Source organism: Halichoeres trimaculatus, unplaced genomic scaffold, assembly GCF_033239565.1.
Source record: "Halichoeres trimaculatus isolate MK-OKI-2021-1 unplaced genomic scaffold, fHalTri1.1 fHalTri1_scaffold_22, whole genome shotgun sequence".
Taxonomy (NCBI): domain Eukaryota; kingdom Metazoa; phylum Chordata; class Actinopteri; order Labriformes; family Labridae; genus Halichoeres; species Halichoeres trimaculatus.
In genome coordinates this window covers 23,264,852-23,280,855 of record NW_027437200.1, presented here as the reverse complement: position 1 = coordinate 23,280,855, position 16,004 = coordinate 23,264,852, and the positions used below count along the sequence as shown (strand labels likewise).

The 16,004-nt window shown below is 43.0% G+C and overlaps 1 protein-coding gene across 1 annotated transcript; it reads right to left on the bottom strand.

The window, feature by feature from the left end:
• Nucleotides 1-35: 35 nt before the first annotated feature.
• LOC141811083 (retinal guanylyl cyclase 2-like) lies at nucleotides 36-15,436 on the bottom strand. Its single transcript, XM_074698982.1, has 24 exons — nucleotides 15,390-15,436; nucleotides 7,028-7,277; nucleotides 6,703-6,933; nucleotides 6,448-6,603; nucleotides 6,205-6,347; nucleotides 5,627-5,782; nucleotides 5,369-5,518; nucleotides 5,067-5,286; nucleotides 4,881-4,956; nucleotides 4,707-4,791; nucleotides 4,407-4,523; nucleotides 4,221-4,304; nucleotides 3,950-4,126; nucleotides 3,718-3,871; nucleotides 3,491-3,634; nucleotides 3,270-3,418; nucleotides 3,000-3,163; nucleotides 2,780-2,903; nucleotides 2,632-2,700; nucleotides 2,358-2,532; nucleotides 1,479-1,577; nucleotides 1,000-1,085; nucleotides 701-810; nucleotides 36-545 (listed from the first exon to the last, which is right to left on the bottom strand). Exons 2-24 carry the CDS (start codon nucleotides 7,266-7,268, stop codon nucleotides 458-460), a joined length of 3,198 nt encoding a protein of 1,065 aa, XP_074555083.1. The 5' UTR covers nucleotides 7,269-7,277; nucleotides 15,390-15,436; the 3' UTR covers nucleotides 36-457.
• Nucleotides 15,437-16,004: the final 568 nt, after the last annotated feature.

Sequence of the window (16,004 nt, the reverse complement as noted above, 5' to 3'; positions counted from 1 at the left end):
CAGTCTGATGTGTCGTAACAGTAGCTGAAAAATGGCGATGGGAGAATTTCCGACTCAAGCTCTGTCACGTGTTTTATGTTCATTTGCATTAAATCTCACGATAGCTTCGCTGAGTTATTACTTAAGTCTACAGTACTTTCTACACTGTAATGAATCATAGACCATATGAGGCACAGAAATTGACTGGTTGCATATTAATAAGATAAAGGTATGTTACCGACCAATCACAGTCGAGCATCCTCCAGCTACAAACAGGAAGTAGAAATCTCCATCGATGTGACTGTCGTCCCGTTTAGATTTCACTCGTTTGTTTTGTCCTTGGCTGAAACTTTCTCCACAGCTGATTAATGTCCTTTAAAGCACAGTCCTTGAGGTAGTGTGTGTACGTCTGTGTGTGTATTTGGATGCTTGTGTGTGTGGGTGTGTGAACATGTGTGTGTATGTTTGTCCGTTGGCATCATTTCTTTAACTTTTTCTGTCGGTCCAGAAACTTTTGTCTTCTTTCAAGTGGAATCTCATCTAGACTGATCCCGTGATTACTGGCCCTGAGAGACAGACAGGTGAGACAGAGAGACAGGTGAGACGGAGAGACAGGTGAGACAGAGAGACAGGTTTCACTTTCAGGCCATTAAAATTACTTAAGTTAAATTGATGGATGTTTTCTGACATCTCAATTTTTTTTATTTTTTAAGTTATTTACCCTCCTTTGATGTCCGGAGGAACAGGAAGTGGTTTATTGAATCCCTCTCGACCCATCAGCCAGTAGGTGTCCATGGTGCCCTTCACCTGCAGACACACACCTTTCATTAGCTCACAGAGATGAACCAGTCAGCTGATCACCTGGAGATCACTCAGAGTCCTTTATAAAGAGGTGTCACTGATTATCATATTGTGAAAGGCTTAATTAGGGACTTCCTGTTATAGTGATGGAAACACAAATCATCTGAAAAATATTCAACATGTTTATTTGTTACAGCGTGTCCCAGCAGGTAAGCGTACCTGTGCCTTCCTGGTGTCTATATGGTACCCCACTTTGAGACTAGTCAGGACCTTCACCGTGTTCAGACTGATGTGGATCCTGTAGGCTGGACACAACAAACACAACATCACATGAAACATCACAGTATGACACAACCCAAGATCCTCAGTGTTCCTCTGACAAAACCACAGCTAAAGAAAGGTCTTTGCTGCTGCTCTCCCTGCCTTAGCTTTTTTGAAACACTTGTGAAATTTGGGGGAGTGTGCTCTCCCCACATTGCCTTTTCAAATTGCTTTTGAAAGAGAAGTGAGGTGTGTTCCTCCTGCCTTGGCTTTCCATTAATGCTTATGAGAGGAGGAGGAATGTGCTCTCCCTGCCTCAGGCTGTGATATTCCACTCATGCCTGTGGACAGGCAGGGACTTTCCAGAACAAACCATAAAAAAGGTACAGTCTTTGGGGAAGACCAGAGTGGTGTAGACTGAACTGAGTTCTACTTACGCAGACCAGTGGCTTCCATGTGAGACGCTGTGGTCACCGTGTCACCAAACAGACAATACCTGGGCATCGTCAACCCGACCACTCCTGCAACCACTGGACCTGCAGACAGGTTTTAAAGAGAGGGGATTTATGGAGACAAGCTTCAGCTGGTTATAGACTTGTTACAGATAGGTTATACACAGGTTTTAGACTGGTTATAGACTTGTAACAGACTTGTTTCGGACTTGATATAAACTGGTTTTAGACTGGTTATATACTTGTTATAGACTGGTTTTAGAGTTGCTATAGACTGGTTTTAGAGCCGTTATAGACTTGTTATAGACAGGTTATAGACTTGTCATTGACTTGTTTTAGACTTGTTATAGAGTTGTTATAGACTGGTTATAGACCGGTTATGGAAAGGTATTAGAATGGTTATAGACTGGTTATATACTTGTTTAGACTGGTTTTAGAGTTGTAATAGACTAGTTACAGAGTTGTCATGGACTGGTTATAGACTTGTTATAGTCTTGGTATAGAATGATAATACACTTGTTATAGACTGGTTTTACAGCTGTTAAAGAGTTGTTACAGAGTTGTTATAGAGTTGTTATAGACTGGGTATGGACACGTTATGGAAAGGTAATAGAATGGTTATAGATTGGTTATATACTTGTATAGACTGGTTTTAGAGTTGTTATAGAATGGTTACACAGTTGTTATAAAGTTGTTTTAGAGTTGTTATGGATTTGTTATAGACTTGTTATAGACTGGTTATGGACAGGTTATATAGTGGTCATAGACTGGTTGTATGATTGTTATAGAATTGTTATAGTCTGGTTATAGACTTGTTATAGACAGGTTATAGACAGGCTATGGACAGGTTGTAGACTGGTATACCTGAGTGCAGGCCGATGCGTATCTTGACTTTGATTTCTGGCATGTGTCGGATCTTGAACGCTGCGATGGAGTGCAGGATGTCCAGAGACATGTTGGCCACCTCACCGGCATGTTTGTTCCCGTTCCTATTTGGAACACCTGAAGCCACCATGTAGGCGTCGCCGATCGTCTCTACCTGGAAAGAAATCCAGAGGCTGTCACAGCGGGCTCAGGGTCACCTTCACTGTATAATCTGACACCTTAAGTTGTATGTCCTTGGTGATGTGTATCTCACCTTGTACACATCATGGAGAGCAATGATGGCGTCGAACATGGTGTACAGGTCGTTGAGCAGGTCGACCACCTACACACAGACAGATACACACAGCTTCAGAAACAATGATGTTTCAGATTATTGTTTAAGTACAATCAGCTGATTCTACCTCGATGGGTTCACTGAGGGCAGAAATGGTGGTGAATCCCACGATGTCACTAAAGTACAGAGTGCAGTCTGAGTAATGCTCAGGCTGGACCGGCTTCCCCTTCTTCAGAGCCTGAGCCACAGACCTGACACACAAAATGAAAACAAAAAACTGGTGAGGATGTGAGAAAATGTAAGGTGATAAAGTCACTGTTTGGTTTAGAGTTGGAGTGAGACGTTACTTTGGCAGCAGCTGTCCGACCAGCTTCTCCGTCTTGTTCCTTTCCACCTCCAGCTCGTCCGTCCGCTCCCTGATCAGATCCTCCAGGTTGGAGCTGTACTGCTCCAACATCCGCAGCATGGAGTCGATGATGTTCGCCCTCTTTCCGCGGTTAATGCCCCGAAACTGAAAACGCAAACCAGAACAAGTTGACTAAAGCGATCTAAAACATGACTCAGTATATAAATCGATGAAACTGTAAAAATAAGACAAATGCCTGATTCAGACTCACCTGTTTGAAAACTTCGTCAAAGTTCGGCCTCTTTATCGGATCTTCATTCCAGCAGTCGTTCATCAGGCTGACACACTCGGCAGGAGCTTCGTCCACTGAAACCATTGGTCTGCACATGGGAGGGGGCTGCTTCAGACGCTCAATGATCTCTGAAAGACAGACAGGTCATCAGATAGACAGCCAGGAAGACAGACAGGTAGCCAGACAGGGTCCTGTCTCACCATGTGCGGGCATATCCATCATGGAGTACGGTAGTGTGCGAGTGATCACTTCCTGGATGATGATGGCGAAACTGAAGACGTCTCCTGAGAAAGTTCCTCCTCGAAGCGGCGTCCTCAAGAGCTCCGGAGCAGTCCACAGCAGCTCTGAGGGACAGACAGGTGAGGTGAGAGGCAGACAGGTAGACGGACAGGTGGTCACATGGTCAGACCTTCAGTTTCCTTCTCACCTTGTGGGTCGTCGGTGATCTCGATGTCCTGGGAGTGAAGTATCATGGGGAGACCGTAGTCTGTGATTTTCAGAACAAAACGTCCGTCCACCAAACAGTTTGTGGACTTCAGACGACCGTGGCTCAAACCTCTCAGGTGGAGGTACTTCATCCCCTGGAACAAACCGGAAACTGTTTTCAGAATCAGGAAATAGAGGATGCATGAGTGGTTGCGGATCAGGTGGTTTTGTACCTTGATGAGGTCCATGAGCAGAGAGCTCTTAAACATCCAGTCCAGCCTCATGTTCCCGTCGGCTAACAGGTCTGCCAGACTTCCTCTGGGACAGTGTTCAACCACCAGAGCAAAGATCCCAGAGTCCAGGAACATACCCAGGTACAAGTTCAGGTTCTCGTGTCTCATGTCCCTCAGCTGAACAGGAAGTAGATCAACAGTCAGTCAAACTTTAGACAAATGCATCTTTGACTTTCATTTTCTCTTCAGGTTCATTAACTGGATGCCCTACCTGGCTGAACAGATTCTGGGTGCTTTGTTTGACGGATGCTAACGTCTTTTCTACGGGGATCTTCTTCAGCCAAACCCAGTCGCCCTAGCAACGACACAACCAATCAGAGCACAGGAGAGTACGTCAGAAAACAGAGAAGGTAGAGGTGGATTGACAGGCACAGTTATGATGTGATTACAGGTTTACCTCCAGTATTCCGATGTTGGAGCTCTCAGGTGTCGTCAGGATGTAACTTCGAGCGATCGATCGAAATGGAGTTTTGATTTCCAGGAGACTTCTCATGATCGACTCATCGTTCAGTTTCTGCAAAGACAACAAATTAATTGGTAACTTTCACAGAATCAGCAATGAAAATCATAACATTTCAAGTGACACTTGATTGTAGATTTAGCGCCAATATCAGGATCAAGAGAAAGCCCAACTTTTACCAGTTCCCGTTCAGACGGGACAAAGTACATGTATTAGTTTAAGGGTACAGGTCCTCACCTTCCTGCTGACTTGTGTGTCGATGAAGACGATGTCATCAAGTGTCAGGATCAGTTTGGTGATGTTCACAGATCTCTTGTACTTTCTGTACAGATACAAACACAACATAACAATGTTTGAGATGTTCTGATCAGGTTCAAACTTATCAATGTGTAGCTTGAAGAATGTGTTTACTTGATCCAGTAGAGTAAAAATCCAGCCAGAGCGCAGAGTAACAAGAAGAAGAAGAATATTGTCGTTGAGTCCAAACCTGCAGAAGATAAACTCGTTTTAACATTCAGAGTTCCTACTCTGAGGATCTGTGAATACAGATTGATTCTGCTCTAAAGTTCCCCTCTTTCAGAGGGTCAGTGAACGCACCACCATTGCAAGCCTCGTCCGGATTGAACCAACAGAAGCTGGATGTGGGGGGTGACCCTCCAGGGAAGTTGAAGGAGTGACCCAGCCTCCTCAGACCTCCAATTGTCCCGTCCGTGTGTGTTGGTGCAAGAGAGTGAGTCGGTACGAGCCGGTCGCCACTGCTGTCCAAAACCACGTACCTGGCCTGGAGGCCCCGCCCCTCCTTCCCTCCGTACAACATCTAGATAAAAAACAGGATAACACTGACGCCGACACCTCGACTGTCATGATATGAATTTGTTCAATTTCTAAAAGTTCCTGACCTGGTTGAAACCCTGAAAGTCGAAACCCCCGTCTGAGTAGAGGAGCTGATTTCCCGTCACCCAGTGCCCGCCCCCTGCCTGGCGACGCTCCTCCACTGCCTTTGCAACAAAGTACACCATGTTGAAGATGGTCCCAAACACCGGAGACACCTGCACACGAAACCCAGTGACAGTATCCAAACATCATCGACACATCCAGGATAATCAGTCATCTCTTATTGAGTGTGTATTTTGGTGACAGGAAGTGATGTGTGTTACCTCTGTGGCGGACACAGCCGAGCGGATCTCACGGCTTATTTGAGCTTGACGGAAAGCCTCGTAGAAATTTTCATCAGACGCCATGGTGATGGTCATGACAGCGCTGTAGGCGTGACGGAGCTTTGTGCTGTTGGTCAGCTGAGGGAATACTGTGTCCTGATTGGACAGAAAGGGGATCAGCCGCTTTATTTTGAAGGAGGGCTTCCTGTTTGCGTAACTTTGGAAACATCAGATACAGAAGCTCTAGAAAACATGAACGTGCTTTTAGCAACAAAACCTACTAGTTTCTGAAAAGGAGATTTAAACATGGGGCTCTGTGGGGACTGGCTTACTTTAAGGGACAACCTCTAGTGGAGACTCAGGGAACTACAGCTATTATCTTACAGTGCCTCAGATTTCTTTCTAAACAAGTTTCCCATCATAAGGGAATAAAACTTTTTTGATTCCTATGATTAATACGTTTCAGGTGTTCACATAGGAGCAGCGCCCCCTGAGGTCACAGGTGGAACTACATTATCGATTAATTTAATGAAAAGCAGCTATTGGTTGAACAGTTTAGTACCGCAGTGATTAATCACCTGGTATGGCATGGCGTACAGCAGAGCGTCGTAGGGAATGAAAATGTAACCAGCAGAAACCATCCCCATGTCCAGGGCAGCCAATAGGAGCTCTCGCTGGTCCTCTCCACCAACCAGGACGGAGGTCATACACATGATCACGACTGGGTAGAAAATAAAATTGTTCACATTTTAAGAATGAACTGTAACTTTCAGGATTGACGTCCTTTCTTTTTCTAACTTTTAAACATCACAAGCTCTGACCTTTGACCCTGTCTGCCTCTCGGATTTCTCTGAGCGCCTCACGAGGTCCACCATTCCTCTTTGATTCCATTGTGACCACCGGGCCAATCGGCAGTCCCTGAGCTCTTAGTGCTGAGGCCACTTCCTGTCCGGTGCTCTCCCATAGGTCGGACGGAGCTGGTGACCAAACAGGAAGAGCCGGGCAAAGTTAAAACCAAAATATTAGCGTATTAGCCTTTTTTAGTGACGTCATCCTTTATTGTCCACACCACTCACCTGAGATGACGGCAACGTGCGCCCAGCGGAAGAACCTGAGCACCGTGAACAGGACTTTGCTGGGAGGAGTGATGGGAGGGAGGTTCGGCTGATTAGCATCGAGACAGCCGGGGGACGCCAGCCCCACCTCCCAATGCTGGGCCAGTAAGGCAGCAGCGTGACAAAGGGCGGGGTTAAAGGGTCCGATGTAGGCGTGGCCGTAGCCCTCCATGTCACCCAGTTCTGTCAAAGCTAAAGAAGAAAAACATCATGAACTTTAGGTCATACTCTTCTTTCTTCTCTACTATCACTGATTAACTTCCTGTTTGCTGATTGGCCGACCAACCTTTGGAGACGGTACAATCTTCCTCTAGTAGCTTGACATCGTACCAGTATCCTCTGCTTAGACCTTTGTCGCTGCGTAACCGCGACAAAGCCAGGTTAGCCGCAGCAGTTGGCATCGCTCGGGAAAACAAGGGGTCACATGACCAGGGACCAATCAGAGCCAGCTTGAAAGTGGCGGTCCAGACCTCTGGGGTGCATAGCAGCCACAGAGATGTGCCTAGCCACCAACTAGGAAGCTGCATTCTGGTGACCTGGTTGTTAAAAATAAAGACATAAGTTACCATAACGAAAAGTATAAGGAACAATAAAACTTTAATAAAGGTTCTTTCTTAAAAAATAAAAACACATTCAGTAACGGATGGGACCCTGAACGCACCACAAACAAAACAGTTAGCATTATTTCCTCCCTGATTCCTACCTCCCTTTATCGTTACTTATCTCATTTCTATTCCTTCTCTCCTTTCTTATCCTAGAATAGAGTTGAGTTGCTGGGTTCTTTTAGTAATTTATTTTTCTGTATTTTATTTTTATTCAATTATTTATTTTTTGATATATCTTCCCTTTTTTTTAATTTTTGTGCTTATAAAAGTTGTACATATATAGTTACAGCTGTTAACAAAAAAAAAACTGCTATTGGTGTATGTATTGTTGAATTGAAATAAAAAATAAGACAAAAACAAAAAATAGTCAACATTACAGACAATGAATTACACACTGTACCTTTAAAAACTACACACTTTGCCTTTAAATATTAAACATTAAAAGTTTAATTTTGCAATTTACCCAATTGCTTGCTTAAATTGCTGCACATCTCTTCTTTTTAGACACTACACAGTGTATCATTAAAAACTGCGAACTGTACCTTTAAAAACAAAATATTGTGTCTTTAAATACACATAATGTACCAAGAAATAATGTTCTCTGAATTTTTTAAATGTGACAAACTAAACCTTGAAATACCATAGGCTACATCTGTAAATTTGACACACTGTAGCTTTAAGAAATTTCCCCCGTCCCTTAAAGAAACGTACACACTGTACCTTTAATTATTATAACCATAATAATGCTGCTCACTGTAGCTTTAAATATTACACACGCTGTGCCTTTAAATTCACTCTGTACCCAGTTAATGAAGTGAAATTAATCAGTTTTCTTTTAAAGAGGAGCAGAGTGATAATAATGAGCGTTCATGTCCAGTGAGACGAGCAGAAACAGCTGTTTGGAGGTTTATTTTTAGCCGTGTTGGGATCAGCTTGAGCTTATTTTTAGCTGCTTTAGGACTGAACACAGTCGTTATCTTTGGCTCTCAGGTTTCAAGGCTGACACATAAAACATGTTGTAAACAATGTAAAGTCATATGATAATGACGCGTGTCTGTCTCTTTAAGAAGATGTAGTCATGTTCAGTTCAAAGCTGTCAGGGATAAAAATACAGCATCACCTTCACTTAAAGACCTTCATAATTATTTTTTTTTAAATGATTTCACTTTCTCTTTCCCTTCCTCTCCGTCTGCATCTCTTCCTCCATGACTCGTCCGGTGTGACCGATCAAACAAATTGACCTCTGCTGCTCAGTTTGACCTCTGACCTCCAAATCCCCACATGTTAATGCTGACTGACCCCATTAGCTAATGCTAAAGAGAGCTAAGAGCGCTAAGTATAGGAACAATGCTAACGCTCTTAAGACAAGCCAGGAGGGAGAGAGGACAGAGTCTGCCTGAGCCCCGCCCCCAGCCGGTGACATCATAACCCTGAACGGTGAAACCAAAGCATCAATAATGAACATAATGATGTAACACCTCAAACTAACACACCTGTAATAAGTGTAACACCAGTTTCAGTCTGTCATCAAAGACTTCATGAAGTATAAATCTTTAAAGCTCCCCCTGCTGACTGTTTGAGGTAGAGGCGATAAGCCCCGCCTCCTCAATACGAGCAGAAATTGCCACTAGTTAGTAATCATGCTGAGTTGTGTCAAAGTGCTTGTTTTATATAAAGTTCAATTTGAATTTGATGACTTAAAAAAAACAGGATGTGACATCATGACTGACAGCTGTGCTGACCAATGAGGCTCCAGGGATTATCAGAGCAGAGGACGAACAGTGAGAGGAAACAAAACAAACACATGAGTCATCGATCTCGGCTTCAAACCCACACAGGAACCTGTTCAGGTGTGGAGTGGGCAGATAATCTCACCTTGATGATACACACACACACACACACTCACACACACACTCACACACACACTGGGTTTAATCTGGAGTAAACACAGGATGCTACACCCGGCTGGAAGCACTTGGCCTGACGAAACAGCATCCTCACCTTCATCACATCCAGGTGTTGACAGCACTGATACTGCCCCCCCACCACCTGGTCCCTCATGGTCAATAATCAATAATCAATAAATCAATAAATCAATTAACTGAACAATAAATAAAAACGTCCTCGGTAAGTTTGCCAGCCTGGATAAACTGACACATGCATGTTTGTTTTCCTCCTCTCTTTGGACCAAAGAGGCTGAATGAGAAGATGGCTCACTACGTCTGTCTTTCCTAACATCGGGGTGCATAGGTTCTATAGCGGATTTAGCTGATTTATAGCAGAGTGAGCATCTGTCAAAAATGCGATCTTTGGGGTGAAGATGGGGCTGCTGGCGCGTACACACGTTGAGAGCTGAAGCGAGCGTCCAGAGGGGTAAGGAGGAAACACACGCTAATATGAGTGATGGCACCAAAGATACGGTTCTTAAGCCGCCTGCCACAGTCCCAGTGTGGGAATATTTAGTTTTTATCAGAATGAACAAAGTGTGAGCTCATGAACACCAACGAGCTGATATGTCGCATTTGTTTGAAAATAGTGGCGACGAAGAAGAAGAAGAAGGGGAGGTGCAGCGGAGCCTTGTTCTTTGACAATCCGCTCTTACTGAGGCTTTTGGTCGGCAAAGTAAATAGAAATAAAAGTGCCACATGGTGGCGCTCAAAGACAGATACATTGCTAAAGAAACGCAGCCCTTCAATACGGTTAAAGCCAGAAATGTTCAAAATGTTTGACAGGCAGTACGGATTGACTGGGAAAAAGTACATGTTACAAACAATTCAGGAACTGTATAAACTCCCTTTTATTCAGGCTACAGTTTTTATTGTTGTTGTTTTGTTTTTTTTTTTAATTTGTTTTTTCTTTAGAGACAGGGTCTATGTTTTATTGTTTTTGATTAGTATTAATTATTTTCATTGACATGTATTTTTTTCTAAAAGAGAGTCCATTTCATTTTCATTGCACTTTTTTTTCTCTTTGTTTGTTAAATTTATTTTATTTTTTGTTTAATTTATTTTATTTAAAAGATCCTGACCTTTTAATAACAGTTAAATACTCTTAAAAAATTAAAGTTTCTTGCTTTTGATATGGTGTACTCACTTTATTATCCCATTTATCATAATTACATCAATGAAAAAATGAAAAAAGAAATCAAAATAATACTGACAATAATATTTTGGAAAATTATCATCAAGCAAAATTTGTCATTGTGACAGGCCTACTTACAGCTCAGACAACACTGCCTCTTTAAGGCTCCCAGCTCCACAAACCCCCTTTCTTCTGATTGGCTGGCTTTTTGAAGGCCTGTGTGAGGCAGACCTTTGTGTTTGAGGTCCATTCCTTTAAAAGTGTCATGAACCAGGTTGTAGACCCTTACACAATGACATCATTATTTCAGGAAGTGCTTTGTGAAAGTCTCGCGCCATGTTTTTTTTTCTTCTTTTGTTTTTGAACAGAGCATTTTGATCAGTTTACAGACAGATTTGAGGATTTTTACAACATATGAATATGTTAAAGTTTGAAAATCTGCACATGCTCAGTCTGAACATCCACTGTTGGTACTTCTGCTACACATGATTAAAGTACGGGAAAGCAGAATACCCCCTCTTTAAGTTTAGAGAGGACAACAGAGGAACTCCACAAACTCCAGGTGTCTGTCAGAGTAAATAACCATCACGTCTGTCTGGTCGATAATCAACTTCCTGCTTTCAGAAAATGTAAATCAATCTTTCAATAAACCAAACTGCTTTTTTTTTCTGTATCTGCCCTAATTCAGAGATTTCCGAGGTTTTATGTCTCTCAGGTTTAACCCATCCCTCCTGTTTTTTTTTCCGCTGACTCATCTTTTGAGCTGCTGGTTTATAAAATCTGCTCCTTTATTTTCCAACATGGCTTCCCTGAGTTCCCCCCTGACTCTGATGGATCTGACCGGACTTCCTCCTCGTCTCTGTCACACCTCATCTTCAAACTGTTTGAAGGTGAAATCAGAGACGGGAGGTTCAGGTGACAACTTTAATCCAATCACAGTAAACCACACACACACTCACACACACACACACACACGCCTGAAAGCTGTAAATTTGATTTCTCAGGACAAGCTGCTGCTCTGTGATTGGCTGATTTGAAACCAGGTCAAACTTCTTCCCACCAGACTGAAGAATAAATATCCTCTCCTTTCTTTCATTTGATTGTTATTTAATGTCTGTTTTTTTTCTAATCAACATAATCAATCGATTATAATCACGATTTTTTTTTCTGGTTGTACGATTGTTCATTTCTGCTTTTATTTTGAAAGGATGGCAGCAGAAAGGCAGGAAATGTGGGAGGTAGAGAGTGGGGAAGACACAACAAAGGGTCGAAACAGTGGGTTGATATCACGTCTGTACATGGGGCGCACGCTTAAAGTGCTAAGCTAATAGCGATTGAGTAACAACATAAACCAGGACCAGGTCTGGATCTGATGGTTTGGTCCCGGTCTCTGAGGTCCGTGAAGGGTCGGAGCGGAGATACTGAGACACGTCAGGAAATCTTCTCCATTATGTTTTCAATGCTGCAACAGCGGGGGAAGACGCTTGATGTTTGACCCTCACAGAGCAGGTCGCAGCGTTACCAGGACAACGGTTCATGAACTTCAGCTAAACCCTGTGATTCTACAGGAACTTTAAAAGAAACAGAAATACTTAACGATATTACTCATTACTCCTGTCAAGGAAGCTACGGTGACCTCTGAGGACAAAAAGCTCCTACCAGTAACGATAAAAATTGTCCTCTGTTTGTAAAGTTTTAACCTTTAAAAAGAAATATCAGTAAAACTTCTCTGACATAACAACTTCTAATGTGTGTGTTACTAGTTTGTCTGCTCTGAGCTACCGTAGAAACACGGCTGTCCAAGATGGCAGCTTCCGTGAAAGAAGACTTGCCCTATCCTTCGCAGATATTCTTATGAAGATTATTTTCCCTTTCTACCAGCTCTGATAAACTGTCCCTTTAACTCAGAGATGCAAAAGAACATATTGATCTCCTGAACAGTAGGTGGCGGTATACAACGCATCCATACACAGAGAAGAAGAGCAGCCTCAGTCACTGGTCTGGATGTTTTTGAAGTTGTTGAAAAAATTTCAATTTTCAGAACACCACCACACTCAGTGATATGCCGTCTTAATGACCGACCAATCAGGATCAAGAAGGGGCGGGACCTTCTGATGTCAACTTTATCAACAGTGATGAAAAGGGTTTAGATGGTGGGAAAAGGGACTATGCTTGTTTTTTAAAGTTAATTCGCCAAGTTTGGGGCTAATGCTAATGCTAATGCTACAACATTATTTCTACCAACAGTTTTTACTGTTAGGGTGAAAAAAAATAAAGTTTGAAGCCTGCACGGCATTTTCAACAACAAACCTTTAAGTTTCCTGTGGATTTGTTTTCACAACAGAGATGTTTCAAAAAAACACAAAACACAGCAAGAGAGACAAAGTAAAGTGTCGTAGACCTGATTCAGATTCCTTTCAAGACATTTAAGAAAACAGACATGGGGAAACACAGAAATGGGATAAACCTAGGAGCCGCCAGCTACCCAGCGCCCCCTTTGCAATAGATATGAAAAAACAACACTGGGAGAAGAGAGGGGGGGAAAAGGTCAGTTCCAGACTATTCCAGATTACAGAAAAAAGGCAGAGAGAGCGACACCGAAAAGGGCACTTTACCGCACCTTTTGCCCCCAAAGTGGGCACCATGGTCTGGGATTTGGAAGCACACCTTCCAATGCTCCCGTCTTGGCCGGGAGATTCCTGTTTTTCATCACCCCTTCCTGATTTTCTCCTGGTGTCATATTACTCCCGGATTTCTACCGATTTTTACCGATACCTCATCTGTCCCGTATATCCGGGACAGTGCGAAGGGGACGGGATATGCATAGATTGGTGGTAAATCCATGCATTGTGTGCCTTTTTTGTTTGTATTTTTATTTATTGAGCATACATTGCATAGATTAACCACCAATCTATGCAATGTATGCCTTTTTTTTACTTTATTGATTTATTTATTTAATCAAGACATTTTTTTATTCACCATCTTTTGCATGGATACTGTGGACAGCTATTACATTTGCAATGTGACTTTACTGTGTTGCTGTGTTACTGTTATTTTCTTTGTCCAATAAATGAACTCTGTGAAATTTAAGTATTTCATTGTTCTTGTTTTGTTTGTATATGACGATCTACCGAATTCTGAGGTCTCAAGGTTGGAGAGTATGTTTGGAAGCCAAGAGGGAACTTTAGCGCCATTTGGCTCCCAATGAGGGCACTTAAAGGTGCTGTAGGCAGGGTTTAGCTCGTCAATGCTAATTTTTTTGTGTTTTCTTTTGATTAAATGTTAGAGTATCCATTGATAACCCTTTATGAGTGTTGGTTGATTGCACTACCGCAAGGTCGTAGCATTTCCATCTGTCTCTGTTATGAACTGACAAGGATTCTCGACCGCTCCAGGTATCTTTGACCAATCAGAAGAGCCCCTGAGGCTCTACCTGATTGGTTGAGGGGCGGTGCTTCGTCCTTCATTGCGATTGGTTGTAAAGCTTTTCATTCTCGTCAATGAGGAAGTCCTGGCTCGCATATTTACCTGAACACCAAACACCAAGGAGTTAAACGAGGACAGCACGAAGAAGAGGAGTGTTTTGAAGAGCAGAGTGTTTCGATTGCGTTTTTGGGGGAGGGGCTTAACTTGCGTAAGGGCGTGATGTCAGAGAACACAGGACGGGAGGGGGCTGTGCTGGTTTTCAAAACGCCATCTTACCTGGGTAATCCTGCCTACGGCACCTTAAAGGGTGGGTTTTGGAACCCAAGAGGGCACCTTAACACGATTTGGCTCAGAAGGGGAATTTAGCGCCATTGAGCAGTTTAGTTTGGGTTTTTCAACAACTGGACCATGTTGTTGTAAAAACCCTGTTCCAGTTTCCTGTCTGGAACAGGAAACTGAGTGTGACGATAAAGGAACACAGGAACCAACAGACCTTAGTCCAGAAAGGACTGTACGGCCTAGTGTCTGGACTTTGTTTAGGTACAGAATTGAACTTTTCACATTTTAACTTTGACTCATTAAAAATAAATGACAACAGTCAGATGAAAACAAAAATTAAAACATGTTATCAAATATAAAAAACGTAAAATCCATAAATCTAAAATCGACCAATCAGCTGCCTCCTCTCACTCCTCGCCCTTTTATTCGTTATCTATAACCTCAAAGAGCTCACTGTGTCTTTAAATCAGCTGTGCTCGTCTCTCTCTGATTTAATGACCTCAAACTTCTCTCCATGGAGACTCGGCTCCTTCCGGACGCCTCGCTGTCCAATCAGAGCCTGCGTTACAAACTTTGCACCAATCAGAGGCTGTGTTGAGCGCGGATGATAAAGAGTGTATCGCGGGGTCAGGTGGTAATCCTCCCGCGTCTCATGGATGGTTTTATAACAGAGCGGCGTTCATGTCATAAATCAAAACCTGTTGTTTCTGACGCTCAAACATCTGTTTGCTCGTTTTCTGGAACATTCTCCGACTTCTAGAGCTTCAGATCAGCAAACTGCCTCTAAAAACACAACACATCTGCAGCTTTATGCAACTTTTATCTAAAAGCTTCAGCAGTTTTACTGAAATAGAGCCTTAACTAATCACAAAGAAGATTAAAAACTGAAGAAACGATTAAAGGAGCAGTCCGTGTAATTAAAGGTGCGTCCTGTCAGTCAGAGGAAGTGTTTCTGGTTTGAGATGGAAGAAGTTAATCACTGTTGGCTCTCATGCTATGACTTCCTTCACTGCCACTGCAAACACAAATCAAACTCTTTGATTTTAAAGACGGGACTCAGACCCTGCTGCTGTTTTCTATCACATGCAATGATTTTATTTATGTTTCTGAAGTTTCCAATCAGGCGCTGATTGCATCACATCTCAGCACGCAAAGGAACCGTCTGTCATGACAACCCTTACCAAACTGACCCATCTATGCTTTCAAACTATCACACACACACACTTATTCACACACACACACACTGAGAGCATTTACCTTCGACTCAGACGTTCATCCGTCCAATCAGAATCCTTCAGTTTCTCTCCATAAAATAAAAAATCCGTCAGAGCAGCAGGCGAACGATGAGCTGCAGAAAGTGCTGATGCTAGGTTGGACAAGAGAGACACACACACTCACACACACTCACACACACACACTCACACAGGCACAGTTACACAAACACACATGGGGAGGATTTAGTGTAATCTTGTTTAGAGTTCAGGAAGAAGTTTGGCTTCAGGTTAGAGACAGTAATGAGAGGATAACTCACTGAGCGTGTGTGTGTGCGCGCGCGTGTGTGTGTGTGTGTGTGTACCATCTTACATGTTGAATCTGAGGTCATTTCCTCAAAGTGACATCATGTCCTCCCTCTGATGTCACAGATGTAGGAAGTCTACCTGCGGACAGGTGTACGTCTCCACAAAACATGTCACTGAAATGATAATCAAGCACGAGCATGTCCGGAAAGTTCTGCTGCACAGAGCTGTGCACTCTCTTCCTGACAGAGGTCAGACATGTCTGCATGCAGCTCTGGGCCGAGGTAGGTCATCCAGCTCCTGGTGCTGTTACTCCAGCCAGCTGATTGGCTGATTCATAGGTATAACTGAGCGT

Bases quoted from the DNA above. Each gene is read 5' to 3' on its own strand.
- LOC141811083 (XM_074698982.1), bottom strand. From the start codon at position 7,268: ATGCAGCTTCCTAGTTGGTGGCTAGGCACATCTCTGTGGCTGCTATGC. The intron at 5,287-5,368 runs GTCAGGAACTTT...TTTTTTATCTAG, and splicing joins ACTTTCAGGGTTTCAACCAG to ATGTTGTACGGAGGGAAGGA. The intron at 2,533-2,631 runs GTGAGATACACA...ATTTCTTTCCAG, and splicing joins CTCTCCATGATGTGTACAAG to GTAGAGACGATCGGCGACGC.